The sequence below is a fragment of the Pelodiscus sinensis genome, chromosome 9 (assembly GCF_052426305.1).
Source record: "Pelodiscus sinensis isolate ZL-2025 chromosome 9, ASM5242630v1, whole genome shotgun sequence".
Taxonomy (NCBI): Eukaryota; Metazoa; Chordata; order Testudines; family Trionychidae; genus Pelodiscus; species Pelodiscus sinensis.
This window is the reverse complement of record NC_143060.1, coordinates 4377446-4393159: the sequence shown is the minus strand read 5'-3', so window position 1 is coordinate 4393159 and position 15714 is coordinate 4377446. Positions and strand designations below refer to the sequence as shown.

The 15714-nt window shown below is 41.4% G+C and overlaps 1 protein-coding gene across 8 annotated transcripts in view; it reads right to left on the bottom strand.

Annotated features, from left to right (window-relative positions):
• Positions 1–15714, bottom strand: part of MAST2 (microtubule associated serine/threonine kinase 2) — a 306028-nt gene that overhangs the window by 62808 nt on the left and 227506 nt on the right. For 6 of the 8 annotated variants that reach the window (XM_075935891.2, XM_075935888.2, XM_075935890.2 and 3 more), the window contains 3 exons: positions 15658–15678; positions 12802–12880; positions 5366–5520 (listed from right to left, as the gene is read on the bottom strand). In XM_075935891.2, the coding sequence (XP_075792006.2) occupies positions 5366–5520; positions 12802–12880; positions 15658–15678 (255 nt within the window). The remainder of the gene's footprint in view (positions 1–5365; positions 5521–12801; positions 12881–15657; positions 15679–15714) is intronic. The other 2 variants (XM_075935889.2, XM_075935892.2) reach the window with 1 other exon arrangement.

The window sequence follows — 15714 nt, the reverse complement described above, 5'->3', positions numbered from 1 at the left end:
GACACAACAGAGACACTGGATACAAGTGTTTAGAAGACACAGTAGCATTTGATACACCTTTTAGAAGCCATGTTATGTTTCAAATTAAACTGCATCTCACTATTTCTGTGTTTTTGTTGTGGATGATCAAATACACATATAGCAAAAAACAAAAATAGGTCAGAGAAAGGGGACGGACTACTAAGCTAAGATTACAACTAGGTAACTTTTTAGAAGATGTGGGAATATACTGCAAGGAAATAGTTCAGAGAATTAAATACACAATTTAAGATTTACCCATAAATATTTATTCAAGGATCACTTGCTGCAAAATCACTATGATGCAGCTGCTACATTGTGCTCCAGTTTTAATGGACAATTGCTTTGGTATCACTGAATAAGGAAATTCTGGGGCAAAGTGGTCTACCTGGATTGCCTCAGTGCACATTAGAATAAAAATCAGATCTTCCAGATTATAGCTAATTTCACAGCAGGGCTTCTGTTGCCAAAGTTCTGGGAATACACAGGAAGGCTGACCTATTCCTGTGCATGCAGAATGCTTTGCAAGCCCATTTCTGAGTGTGCCATAAGCCTAACATATTGATATGAAATCTGGGATCTTGCTTTTTTGTTTATTGTATTTATTTTAAATAAACCTCATATTATTTTAGTCCGTGAATAAAATTATTTGCAGCTGGGTTTAGATTTTAGAATATAATTCAGACTAACATTTTGTTGCTCTGTTATTGGATTCCTATGAACATGCAGTATGATTTAATATATTGCTTCTAACAAAAGTGAAGATTGTTATCAGAAAAGAGAACACACATTTCTGGGAAAGCAAGAGTTAATTAATTATCTCTAAGAGATTTGCACTAGAGCTGCAACTGAACACCTTTAATATAGGATAATTATTTGAGCATGCTAACAAAATATTGGACAAAGGGGAGCCAGTCAACAAATATGTATCTGTACTTTTAAAAAGCCCTGGACAAAGTATAGTCTTAGATTAGTCAGAGAGCAAAAAATAAGAATAAGTAGTTAATTTTCAACATTGCAAAATTTTAACAGCGGTGTGGACCCTAAACTCTAGATTCTTAATATATTTCTTAATAATGTGGAAAAGAGGATCAATACTGAGGTGGAAAATTTTACACATTAGTCAGTTATGTAGGCTAGTCACGCCTGGCAAGAACTGTAAAACTTTATAGAGTGATCTAAATAAGCAAAGTGAATGGCCAGCAGGAAGGTAGATAAATATTGACAAATACAAAGTAATGACCATTGAATGGAATCATTTGAAATACTAAAACACATTACTGGGTGTTAGATTAACTGTAACAAGTCAGGCAAAAGTCTTGGAGTTTGTTGTCAGATCAAAGAAAATCTCTGCTCAATATGCAGCACACTACTCAAGAAAGGAAACACGATGTTAAGATCCATGAGGAATAGGATGAAAAATACTAAAACTAAAAGCTGAAAATTTAACAGGAGGGGTGTGTGTGTGTGCGTGCACGCGCGTGCACGGGGGGGGGGAGAGACCCACGCTCACCAACTACTTAGTGAGGATGGGGATAAGAAGCAATTTTCCATATAAGTTGGCTAATCAATAACTGTCAGCTGTACGGTTTCTTGTACATTCTTCTGAAACTTGTGGTAGTCATTGAGTGAAGTCAATGAGACCACTCACATTTTTAATACTGAGCATGATATAGCCTGGGGGATAATCCCAGGCAAGTGGCCCCATCTATCTAACGATAACTAATAGGATGATAACAGGATCACCAGGTCAGGAACACAAGAACATTCCACTTAGCTTCCCTGATGGCAATGAAAGAACTGAGCAGGTGTGTGTGGGGGGGTGCACTGCCCTATGGATGGAGCTGGTGACATCATCCCAGTATTAACTCGTTTCTGCAGCCCCCCGGGGAACATAGCTTTTTGATACAGTTCCACAGCTCGATGTTGCAAGTGTCACTTTCCACAAATGGAAATGCATAGAAACAACCCTCAGAAGAATACAAATTCCAGCACAGCGTTAGGAAACCTCAAAATGTTAATTCCTCTATTCATAACAATGAAGCTAAATTTTTACATTTAACAAACATAACAAAAAATCAGTTCCCCTAGATGTTAATGCATTGGTCAATTAATATACTTTTTTGGTTTCAATTAAAGGTAGCACACACTAACATACTGATTAAGAAACAGGACTGTGTAGCACTTTAAAGACTAACAAGATGGTTTAATAGGTGATGAGCTTTCATGGGCCAGACCCACTTCCTCAGATCAAATAGTGGAAGAAAATTGTCACAACCATATATACCAAAGGATACAAATAAAAAAAATGAACACATATGAAAAGAACAAGTCAAATTACAGAACAGAAGGGGGATGGAGGAGTGGGAAGGAGGGGAGATAAATGTCTACGAGCTAATGATATTAGAGGTGATAATTGTGGAAGCTATCTTTGTAATGGGTAAGATAATTAGCGTCTTTATTCAAATTTGAGTGTAATGTGGTGAATTTAAGCATGAATAACAGTTCAGAGGATTCTCTTTGAAGTGAAGTCTTAAAAGGTCTTTGAAGCAGGATGCAGGTAATCTGATTAAAGACAGCGTTTCTGGCAGCTTTTTGGTAGAAGCGATCATATAAGGCATGAAGAAGGACCATGAAATGCCTATAAATATGATATGCTTAAGGCAGGGGTGCCCAAACTTTTTTCAAAGAGGGCCAGATTTGATGAAGTGAACATGCGTGAGGGCCGACCATTTTGCCTGACATTCTTTGAACCATTAAAATTAAATGCAAATTAACTATTTTATGCAAAGTTTATTGCAAACGGCATACTTTTCATTTTGTCACATGGATGACAAATCTAAACAGGTGTTAAATCACTCTGCCTTTCATATCTGAAGGCCAGATGAAAAAAAAATCCAGGAAGCTGAAATATATGTCAGGAACATTGTAAAGTACATTACATATTATTGGTAATAAAGGTTGTCTGTCAACTTTTAAGTTCAAAAAATATGAACAGGAACATAACACCAAGTATACATGTTGTGTCCAAATATATTTATAACTGATTTAGACCAACTGACATTAACTGAGATTTTACAATGTATTCATCTCAATACATATGGATTCGTTGGGGGCCATAAAAGATAGATATTGCCAAATTACCTGTGGGGCCGTATTAAACCAGAACACGGGCCGCAATTGGCCCGCGGGCCAGACTTTGGACATGCCTGGCTTAAGGTGAGTTTTTGGTTAATTTTTGAGAAACTTCAGCAGCTTTCTTGTTTTCTAATGAAGTAGTAAAAACTGAACATTGTAACATCTCACCATAAGAGGGGCAACCAAGTGAGTTCTGCCAGAAACAAACAAGTCAATAAATACAAAAAAGAATGTAAGCGGAAGCATGATCATCATGCCTGTGTCCATCTTCTTATATATTTTTTAATATTATTGGTAAGGTGCTGTCCTCTATTAAGTATTTACTTCTGCCTCCCACTAATGCTATTCTCCTGGGTACCCAATTGGAAAGGACCTTGCCCTGAGAGACAAGACCTAGAACAGATTGCTGTTTCCTGATAGGCCAGAGAAGTCACTGACGAGCAATGCACAGCAGTCTCTCCACATTGTTCCTAGCCTTGGCCAGCCAAGGGATGAGACATCAGGCCCAGGAATTTAAAATGTGTACAATTCGGATGTTATTTAAAATGTTGGTATCCTTACAGATCTGATAACTCTCAGCATGAGAGTTACTGAAGAAAACAAAGACATCCTATATCAACATGTCTTACAGTTCATGTAGCACTAAAACATTGTCATCATCTTTCTATTATATAAACCTTAAAACTGATACACGTGCGAACACATACAACCCTACTACTTTGGTTCATGAAGTTAGGGTCTCAATGTGTTGATAAATCATGCTAACTGAGAACACAAATTTACGGTTTTCTTTCAATTTTTACAATAGTCTGACATTTGCAATAATGTTTCACGCATCATTATCCCAGCAGTAATAAGTTTTATGTCAGAAAAGAATATCAACTATGTTTGTGAATGTATTCTGGCTACCTCTAGTAGCTTTCTTATCTATAATGAATTAGACACATCACAGGTACATTAACTGGGAACAGACAGTATTAAGAGAGACAGCGATAGAACGACATGGGACTAGCTAGTTTGAAAGATTTGAACAATTTAGTACGAATCATGTAACTAGTCTCTCATTATGTGGTGATTTATAAAGATCATTGGCTACATGTGTAACTACTCACTTCACTTACCTGATCCTCTAGATTTCTATGTATTATACTTAGTTGATCCAAGCATAAATTACCATGTAACCTGCACTGTGGTTTAGAAGATACAGTAATCAATTTCACTCTGCAATAATGTAATATTTACCATGCATTTAAATAGACAACAGTTACTGGGCCACAAGCCTACGCTGATTTCTGCAAACATTAGACAGCACAGCACAGGTCCCTGGCTGAGTTCACTGATTCAGTGTCTTCATCTGGCAGAGTTCTTATAGATCCTATGTGATAATTACTGCTCCTCCATCTCATGGTGAGAGGCACAAAGGGAGATGGCAGCAGAAAATCTTCCTCCCGTGAATGCTTTTTGTGGCACAGAGTACACTGCTATGTAATTTACACATCCCCGTGCTAGCTTTAATGCATCTGGCCAGTGCATAAATGCATGGCAATTACTTAATGCTTCTGCCCTGAGACTAATGTGTTCCTAAAATAAATTGTGTTACGGAGTTCAGTAAGAAAGGGTCAAATTCCAATTGCTCCTGCTTCTCTGCATTTAAGTGCTATCTACATTAGGAAACAGCCCTTTACTGACTACTATTTTTGAGCAGGCTTCCCTCAACCAATTGTAAAAATTGCTTTAACTGCAACTGCAAGCTTGGGATAACACTGTTTCCAGCATTGTTAGAGAAGTGTTCTTTGAGACTTGTTGTAATGGCACTAAATTCTTTTACAACACTAACAGTTTTCACATCCATTCAAGTAGACTCGGTGCTGACTGAACTTTTCTAGCAATGCAACAGTTTCCTACAGCTGAGGAAAAATTCAGTAACAGGAGAAGTTTTGGAAATAGAACTCACACAAGAGTAGTGAAATTAGCACATTCTATCTGTGATGCTTGATAATCTCAGAGTGTAATGGCACAAATACTTCTTCAGTTTAAGTCTCGAAGGTCAGATTTAAAGGAAATACCTATAACCACTCTTGACGGTGTGAGGCTGAACTACAAAAACAGCAGAAAACACAAATGACACGTTTGTGCTCTGACAATTGAGAGAACATGGCAGAAAGGCAATGCATGATGACAAGATCCCAGGAGTGGCGTGCAAGCTCACCTGAGACTGCGAGATCGTGGCCGCATGGCTGGAGAATTACGTCCTTCTTCGTCAGTGATACTCTCGGTACTGAAATGCTTTGTCAGAAAATGAAGTTCATCGGCCGTCGGCTGAAAGGGCAGCTGGTGCAGCTTCTCCTGGGATGAGCATGATGACTGAGTACAAAAAAATATAGAAAAGAAATACACTAAACGCATGCACAGGGGACAGCTCATGAATGGAACAGTGCCAAACACTGAATACTCCAAGAGAAAAGAAGAGTTGTTCACCAGAACAGGTGTCTCTATTTTTAATGACCAGGCTAGCTGGACACTAAAGGGATGGATAACACTAAGGCACTTTGGTCTGGACAATTTTGGGGGCTGGGTAGGAGACTGTAAATTCCCACAACTCCAAGATTGAATCTGATCTTGAAGGTAATTTACTAATGGGAGAAATGGAAGGGAGCAGCTTTAGGAAGGACAAAGAGGTTCCTGAACTGTTCAACAACTTTTCTTTCCCATCTCTTCATGCTCCCCCATTTGAAGAATGTCAGTAGCAGGCAGTAACGTTATGGAGGTGTGTAACAGGAGAAAATTAACACTAACAATCAGCTCTCTTTAGTGTTTGCTACTGTAAACGCCCTATTTCATCTCTCCCCAGATTTACCCACGTGGCTGCTTGCAGCTGAAACGGCAGGAACAAGATCAGTGCAGGTGACTTTGCGGGTGTGTTGTATGCATTGTGTTGTGTGTTGCCATGTTGGTCCCAGGGTATTAGAGATACAAGGTGGGAGTGTCTTTTATTGGACCAACTTCTGCTGGAGAGAGCTCGGTTTTGTCTCCCCCTCATGGTCCAATAATAGGGTTCACCTCATGCACTTGTCTCTCTTTTGCTGGTGTGTGTCATGAACAGGGTTTCCCTTGTTTGGCTGTCACTGAGTGGTGAACAGTTTATTCAGTTAAATGATTTGTGATGCTTACGATGTGTGTATACTGGCATAATACAGTGTACCGAGTAAACATTTTAGCTCCTGAATCCATGGGCAGTGGGAGTTCAATGGAAATTAATGGGAGGCACACTACTGGCAAAAACACAAAAGGTGTCTAAAGTTTGGCGAGAACCTTCACTGAAGAGTAAAAATGAAGTTTCTAGAGTTATCTGCTGTGGAAGATGTTGATGATTTCTAGAAAAAAAAAGTTACCTAGTGCGGCTTTAGAAGTTAAAGCCGGGTGCTGATGATAACCTAAGGCTAATCTGGATTCACTAGGGGAAGAGAGAGGGAATCTTTTGGTGCTGTTAGTACACATAGTTTTTCATGGTTTAGACCAGCTGCATCCAAACTTGCCAGGAGCCTAAAAACTGAACCTAAATTGCAGGAAAAAATAAGAAGAGTGCAGCAGCTGACTACCTCTGATACAGGGCATGTCTAGCTATGGCTCTTCCCCCCCCCCCCCCCCCCGGAAAGGATATATGCAAATTCAGTGCTAATTCACATATCTTCTTCCAATCGCATTTTCAAAAGCGGGTCTTTTGAAAGTGAAAGTAGTCTGTACGCATTTTTTCCGGGGGAAAAAAACCCTTTTTTGAAAGAAGCAAAAAAAAGTGCTCTTCCAAAAAAAAAAGATTTACACAGTTTTTCAAAAAAGGGGATTTTTCCCCCCGGGGGGGGGGGGCGTGTCCAGCCTACTTTCACTTTCAAAAGACCGGCTTTCAAAAATGCGATCGGAAGAAGATATGCAAATTAATGCAAAATTTGTGTATCCCCTTTTGAAAAAAACCCATAGTCTAGATGTGCCCACAGTGAAGAATTCTAACGTACTATGTGGTATCCAAGTCTGGCTACCTATATTAAAATGGGGAATTGCATGCCGGGATTTATAATCATATGTCTCACAGCTAAACACAAAATGAGGATAAATGTCTTCTAAGAGCACAGTAAGCAGTGGAGTGTTGGTAACGCTGCTAAACACTATTGAACTCCCATAGTTCAGGAAATTCTCTGGTTCAGCACCAGTCAGCTCCAAAGGGTGCCAGATTAGAGAGGTTCAACCTGTAAAAGCTATAGTAATATTAGCTGACGGCTTTTACATTAACTCTGAGTCAAGTAAATAAATAGCCAATTAGATACTTAAGGAAGTCATGTGGTATTAGATTGTTCAATTGATTTCTCCATGTTCATGTATTTGAGAGTCTGCACCCACATCAGTCATGCACAGCAGTCCCAGGGTGTGTACAGTCAGAAGCAGGCTGCTTCCTTACAGTATTTGACACTTGAAAAGGCAGCAGTTTGCTGAAAAATGGACTTTGTGGCACCAGCAACACAGAAGTTGAAATATACAGAGAGGGAGAGAGATGCAGCTTTTAGTAAGTTCAATACAGCTAAGTGTCTTGCTTTTTGATTCAGCTGGCAGACCTGCAGTCCTTTCACCAAGACCAACACCAGCTGACTCTCAGTAGAGAAATGGCCAGAACACACAGTAACCCAGAGCACCAGAATGGGGACTCTGGCTTGGTCCCAGGCATTCCAGTATTTCACTTGGAGCTGGTTTCTCTCGTTTTAAGAGGAAATAGAATACAATGGATCGAACACACCCATCCGGAGCTTGGGAGTGCCAGATTCTAGGAACACCTGTATCATTAGCTCCCTGTGTTCCTCGGAAAGCCTCAAACCCTTAAGGTACGTCTACGCAGCCCAGGGGAGTCAGCTTCTCAGCAATGGTCGACAGAGTTGGGAATAGCGGGGCTGGCGCTAACGCTCCAAATGTAGCTGTGTAGACAGTGCTTTGAAGCTGCGGCGTGGGTGGGAGTTCGTTCTCTAACGCTCACCCCCTTCCTGAGATTTTTGCCCATGTTGAAAGGTCTTTCCATTGAACGGCTCTAGTGCCCCCACGCTTCAGAGCAAGGACTTGAAGTTTGGCAAGAGAATAGCCCTTGTGTCAGCAACGTGCTGCTCTGCCCCAAATTTAGCCAAGGTATACATTTTTGTATAATCACACCTCCCTCCTGCTCAGCAGAGACCTCTTTGATGACTGCAGTTAAATCTCCAAAGATTCTGTCCTCGATGAATACACTTGAGCCTCTCACAGCTCCTACTGCCCTTCAGACTGTGCTGCTTCCCTTGCCGGCTCCTACCTGTGACAATGTTGCGCAAACCGTTTCCTCAGAACAACTCAGCACTGCAGGACCAAAGCCAGATTTTCCTAGTAATGGCTGCTCCGAACTAAGATGGGGGTGGGCACTGGCCCAAAGAGCAAAGATCCAGGCCCCCTGTTGCTGCCCAGGCAGGATGCAGACGCTAGAGTTTGAACGAAAAAGTGGTGAAAGCCAAACCCAGGAGAGAAAGGAATAGAAGGAACAAAGGAATCTCATGGGATTAGGACTGGAGTGGGGGAATAAGGAGAAACTGACTGGGAGTTAGGGGAGACTGAGATGAGGAGCTGGGAATGGGATAAGGAGCCAAGGGTGGGATGGGCAGGTTGCAGGAAGTGGGGCAGAAGGTCTGTCCAGAGCTTGGAATGGAACCTAAGATTCCTGAGCCTGACCATCTGTCATCGAATATCTGTGAAACTCACTGGTGTCTCATCCCTCCTCCAATGAGGGTCCACATAAAGGATGACAACCTACTATTGCTATCAGTTACTTCCTGAGATCAAGTGGCTCGTCAGTGGGGTGCATATGAAAGTACCAACCCTGTTAATGAACCATGTGGGTGACTATATGATAATATGTCATATCACTTGTTTTTTTCAGTTTTCTTTGGGGAAAAAACCTTAGGAAATTACATTAAAAATTATATTAAAAGATCGTTATTAAGGTTACAAAGTTAAGTGCTCAAGAGCGAGGAAACGCCAGAACTAAGGTGCTTGTGTAAATGGCACAAGGGTCAGAGCAAAGGTCCATCTAGCCCAGTGTCCTGTCTGCCCACAGTGGCCAGTGACAGGTGCCCCAGCGGGAGGGAACAGAACAGGGAATCATCAGGTGATCCCTCCCCCATCGCCCATTCCCAGATTCTCATTCCTGCCCATCCTGGCTAATTGCCATTCATGGACCTGACCTTCAGGAACTCACCTTGTTCTTTTTTTAATCTTGTTATAATCGTGGCCTTCACAATATCTTCTGGCACAGATTTCCATGGGCTGACTGTGTGTGACAGCCATGATTATAACCAGATTCAAAAAAGAACAAGGTGAGTTCCTGAAGGACAGATCCATCAATGGCGATGTGTGTGGAGGGATACTTCCTTCTGTATGTTGTAAACCTGCTGCCTATTAATTTCATTGGGTGACCCTTAGTTCTTGTGTTATGAGAAAGAGTAACTAGCATCTCTTTACCTACTTCCTCCACACCACCCATAATTTTATAGACCTCAATCATATCCCCCTTAGTTATCTCTTTTTGCAAGCTGAAAAGTCCCAGTTCTATTAATCTTTCCGCATATGAAAACTGTTCCATGCCCCTAATCAATTTTGTTGCCCATTCTGAACCTCTTCCAATTCCAATACATCTTTTTTTGAAATGGGGCAATCACGTCTGCACTTAATTCATACCCCTTGTGCATAAACATTATGACACAGTCTCTCATGTTCTCCCTCCACAAGACCCGTCTCATTCAGTTCACACACTGGACCTGCTCTGGTGATGTCTCAGGGCTATACAGTAAAAGAGACTGTCGTCTGCCTGACACCTGCTTCCTCTGTTGCAGAAGTGGGAAGGTCCATGACGGGGGTGGATGACAATAAAAGAAAGGCTGGTCTGTGGTTAAGACAGCTGAATGCTGCCCTGTTTCTGCTACAGAGTTCCTTTGTGATGTTAGCACCAAACTTTTCACAGACAGTCACTAATTAGGTGTACCTCATTTTCTAGGTGACTGACCCTCGGATCAGATCTGCAGAAGTGTGAAAAACTCACAGCTGCAAATAACACCAGTGGGAGCTGTTCTCTCAACATATAAGATGCTAAGAATTAAGAACACAGCCGCAGCCACACTGGGTTAGACCAATGGTCCGTCAAGCCTAACATCCTGATTGTGACAGTAGCCAGAGCCAGATGCTAGAGAGAGAATGGACAGAAGAGGGAAATTTTGAGTGATCCGTTCCCTGCAGCACCCCTTTGCAGTTAGAGGTTTTGGAACATGAGGTCGCTCCCCTGGCCATCTTGGCTCATACTGATGGACCCATTCTCCATGAACTGATCTAAGAGCTTGGCTACACTTGCCATTTAAAGCAGGAAAAGTCCCTTTTTGCACAAAACCCATGAGAGCCAGGTCTACATTTGCCAATGGCTTTTTGTGGTGAAACACAGACAGTTCACTCACAGCGAGAGGGATGCAGCTCTTACCAGCAATGCGTTTGTGGTGATGTGCAAGTGAAGACACAGTCTTGCTGTATACAGAGCGTTTAGCCTCCACAGGATATCCCTCAGTTACCCAGATGACCACTCTGGCCAGCACCTCTGCTGCTCTGATCCAGGTAAACAGATGTCTGTCCTTCCCCTGCAAGGCCCCGGGACCTTTGAAACTCTCCTTCCTATTTTCTTGGCAAGTGCTCACTTATCTGGCCAGGTGATAATGCTGCTCCATTGAGCAAACGATCCTCTGCTGGTAGCAATGCTGAGCTACTGGAGCTGACCAGTGTTTGGTGAGCGAGGGCTGTGCAGGGACTTAGGATGGCCTGTCATCCCCCCACCCTTCCCATAAAACCTACTGTCAAAATGGAGCAAGCTGCACTGTGAGATAGCTGCCCTCAAGGCACTGCTCTCATCAGCGATGGAAGTGCTGCAGCTGTGGAAGTAAGTGACTACACAAATCAGCGCTTTTCTTTTACAGTGAAACTGATGGTGCAAACTCTGCAAGTGTAGGTATAGCCTCATTTTTTTCGGTACCCAGTTAGACTTTTGGTTGTCACAATATCCCAAGGCAAGAAATCCCACAGCTTCGCTGTGTGTTGTGTGAAGAAATACTTCCTTTTGTTTGTTGTAAACTTGCTGCCTATTAACGTCATTGGGTGACCCCAGGTTCTTGTTACGTGAAGGGGATTGGTAAAGATTAGTGGGTATTTTTTACTTAATCTCTCTGCCTCTCTGTTCCTCTACCTGCAAAATGTGGATAAGAATATCTCTCCCCTCACAGAGGTTTTGTGGAAATTAATTAATTAATGTCTGTGAAGCACTGAGACACTACTGTGATGAGTACCATAGAAAAGCCCCTAAGGAAATGAATAATTCTGTCTTCAGAGCAGGTTTAAATAGTGAGCAGCAAATAAGCCTTCTGGCCACATATTGTTTAATGAAGATAAAACAAAATTCTCAGTAAACTGCTCATTAAGTGAGCACAGCCCATGTTTTGCATGAAATAGGGCAGGGATACTGTAGGAAAAAATAAAATGTGATCATATAATTAAAGACTAGGACTAGAAGCAATGGGCTTAAACAGCAGCAAGGGAGGTTTAGGTTGGACATTAGGAAAAACTTCCTGTCAGAGTGGTTTAACACTGGAATAAATTGCCTAGGGGAGTTGTAGAATCTCCATCCCTGGAGATATTTAAGAACAGGTTGGGCAGACCTCTATCAGGATGATACTGGGTCCTGCTGTAAGGGCAGGGAGCTGGACTCGATCTCTTGAGGTCCCTTCCAGTTCTAGTGTTCCATGATTCTATAATAATGTATATACACAAAAGGGACAAATTAAGTTTACACAGGCCAATTCTATTCTGGCATTTCCTAATTTCTGAGTGCTTGATTTTGCAACCTCCATAATATTCTTTAAACTGAATTGTCTGTGTAATTTCAAATATAATTTACAGTTAATGCACACTGAGGAGTACGCTTCACGATGAGAACCATCCGACTGCTACATAAGGGAAAAGCGGATGCAGGATTCTTACGATTTATGATAATGGTACATTAGGCTTCTGGTGAGACCATAGTACGGTAAGTGGTGAAGTCTAGACTCCTTCAAGTCATGTGTCTAAGGCAAATGTATAATGAAGGTACAGCCGCTTTCAGAGACTCAAACTATTATCAAGTTATATCACAGGCGTATGTTATCCCCTTTCCTCCAAGACAGCATGTTTATAGAGAACTCTTCTACTTTTTGGCAGCTAATGTTCAAAAGTGGACAAGAATTTCACTTCTGGTTGAGAAGTAGCTGAAAGCCCGCTAATGATCAAGGATTCCATCTCCAAGTGCTGACTCTACTGGGGCAACGGAGGCAAACGCGGCAGAGGGAATGGCACTAATGCTGAAGGCCAAGAGGTGGTAAGAGCCAGGAAGTGGGGGTGGGGGGGGATCTCCCCCACACAACTGATCATTTAAACAATTTGAAAGCAAACAGTATGTGAACTAAAAGGTTGACAAAACAATGAAAAATTACTGCCCGTTTAGCAAGGATGTAAAAGTTGATGGGTTCGGGTGTATTTAAAGAAACAGAATTATCTGAACAAGTCTTTGCAGCTTACGGAAACGGTTGAACTGGGAGTGTTTGTTCCATATCCAGAGGAAGGAAGAGAGGCCAGGGACCAGCGGCGCCCATCCGTTCTGGGGAAAAGAAGCAAGAGAGTTTATTTTGGATACCATCTAAAATCCTGTTTAATCAATTAACTGGTTAAAAATTATGTTTCACTGGTTAGCTGCTTTGGGTTGGGGTGCCCCGCCCCGCCCATCGCTGCCAGGCTGGAATGCCCTGCTCTGGACGGGACGGGCCCCCGTACACTGGAGTGCCCCGGCCTGCGGCGTGCTGCTCCAGCTGGCTGAGCAGCCCCCTGCTCACAACGGCCCCCTACGGGCTGGAGCAGTCCCCTGCCCTACCTCTACTATTACCTGTTTACATCCCTACTCCAAGCAGCACTTATAATACCACATTATAATCAAATATACTTGTATTGGAACAGTAACTTGCTATTCTCTAAGGATCGCCTTCCTCACTACTATTTTACAGTCTTAGTAGCAATTTTCTTTCTTTTATTTGTAACTCATGGAAATGTCTCCTCACCGCTGAAAAAAGCTGCTAAAGAAAAAAATGTGTCTGACACCAAAGAGCTACCGAGGCATACTAGAAACGCGGCAGAAAAGGTGGCATCATTTTTAGCAGCAAACCTGTAAAAATGAAAAATGTAATTGTTTCAAAAAGAGTTATCAATTTCCCTCAAAAAAAACCTCAGGGATGGACAATGCTGTGTTCATTTAGCTCTATCTAGTTGTCTCTGTCTCCTGTTCAACCTCATAGCATCTTATTCCATTCACATTGTACTCTGGGATGGAGGATAATGGGTTTCCACCTCATCCTCCACATCATTAAAACGACCACCATTTATGAATATTTCTGGTACAAGTGTTATTTATCCCAATCAGGGGCAAGTTATCAATACCTGTTCACATCAGTTGGAAGTGAATTAAAAAAGTAAGAGCTTTTCAAACAATTTAGATAAGACTTCTTGGGGTTTTTTGGTGCAGTTTATATATAGTAAACTTGTATGTGACAAGATGTTTTGTTATTAGTGGAGGACCAAACTATGGAACTTTCTTTATATGGAGTGATGGCCATCTCTCCATTATCCACACACTTAGGGCACCTAGCTCAGGAAGGCTGTTACAGCATGTACTTGAAGTTAAGCACATGCTTTAGGGGGGAGGCATAGCTCAGTGGTTTGAGCATTGGCCTGCTAAACCCAGGGTTGTGAGCTCAATCCTTGAGAGGACCATTTAGGGATTTGGGGCAATAATTTGTCAGGGATGGTACTGGGTCCTGCTGTGAAAACAGCAGACTGGACTTGATGACCTTTCAAGGTCCCTTCCAGTTCTAAGAGATAGGCAATCTCCATTAATTTAATTTAGGTTTTTTTTTTCCTGAATAAGGATTCTTTCCTGGACTATGGCCTTCTTATACGGACATGTACCTCTCCACGAGGTAACAAAATTATCTGAATACCAGAGAGGCAAATAAATATATTTATTTCTGAAAGATTAAGCAAAAAAGGGTCATGCTTCATGCACAAAATCATATATGTTTAAGCTTTAGAACCAATTGCTATTCATGCATGCCTTACTTAAAACCGCATGTAGACATAGGGTGTTGCTAGCAAGAGACCAAGAGAATTCTCCCCCCATATATTACAGCACCTTCTTGTTATATTCCTGAAAAATTCTGAATCCTTGTACATTACAGAAGATTCTTGCTGTCTCCATAAAAGCAAATGTAAAGAGACCATGTGAATTATTTGACTACATGATCTGGTAGCAGACCAGCCACTGGACTGGGATTTAGGAGATCTGTGTTCAGGTCCTGGTTCAGAGAGACTTTCTATGTGACATTATGCAAGTCACTTAACCTACTCTGTGACTCGGTTCCTTCATATACAAAATGAGGATAACAAGTCTTTCCTATTTCACAAGATTTCTGAGGGGATAAAATCCATTCAGGATTGAGAGAGACTCAAACACTATTGCAATGAGAGACTTGTAAGCAGACAGACATATTACAGAAGAGATTTTAGAAAGCACATATATTATTGAACAGATGCATAGTGATAAAGGGTGTGCCACATTTTTCTCTTTGTAGGATTTCCATATTTTGATTGCACAGATGTAAAAATTTCCCACTCCCCTTCACTCCACTTAAACCATCCTAAGATGACACGTCTCAGTTCTTGGAGCCATTTCCACAAAATCTGATGCATCATTGAGAAGCGTATGAAGCAATCGACGTAATGAATGCCAGCTGTGTATCTTGCCAACAAAGAGCTGCAATATGAAACTAGCAAAATTTTGGTTTCAAAAATTCAAGGAAGTCAGCAAGATTTTCCAAGAAAATTACTTCCTCAATTAGCAAAATGTTTCAAAATTATTTAAATGTGTAAAATAAGAGGAATAGATATATCTTTAAAAAGTGATGCAGTACGGATTTAGGTAGGGATGCGGGGGGGGGGGAGAAAACTAAGTAATTTATTTCATTTTGCAATAATTCCTTTGAGACAATGAAATGTCGGCAAAACAAGCAACTCTGGCGAAACATAACCTACTAAAATGTCATTCTAAAAAAAAGTGCATTTGTGGCAGTTGTGCTAATATCACACAATGTAGACTAGATCAACTTTGCTCTGACAAATTGTTGTGTGAACAAAGCATTTTCTACGGGAGGGATTCCTGATAATTGTAAGTTGCTATACAAGGACTCCAAATGTTTACTCTCAAAAAATAAAAGCTGAATGCCTAAATGGGTTTGTTATAGCACAAACTCATTAGCAGCATAACATAATACAATCATGCAAAAGCATTACATACACACAGCAGCAATATATATCTGATATATCCTTTACCTGTCTGCTCTGTGTCCATGGCTGAATTGAAGAAATTGTGCAGTTACAGTAAGGGAG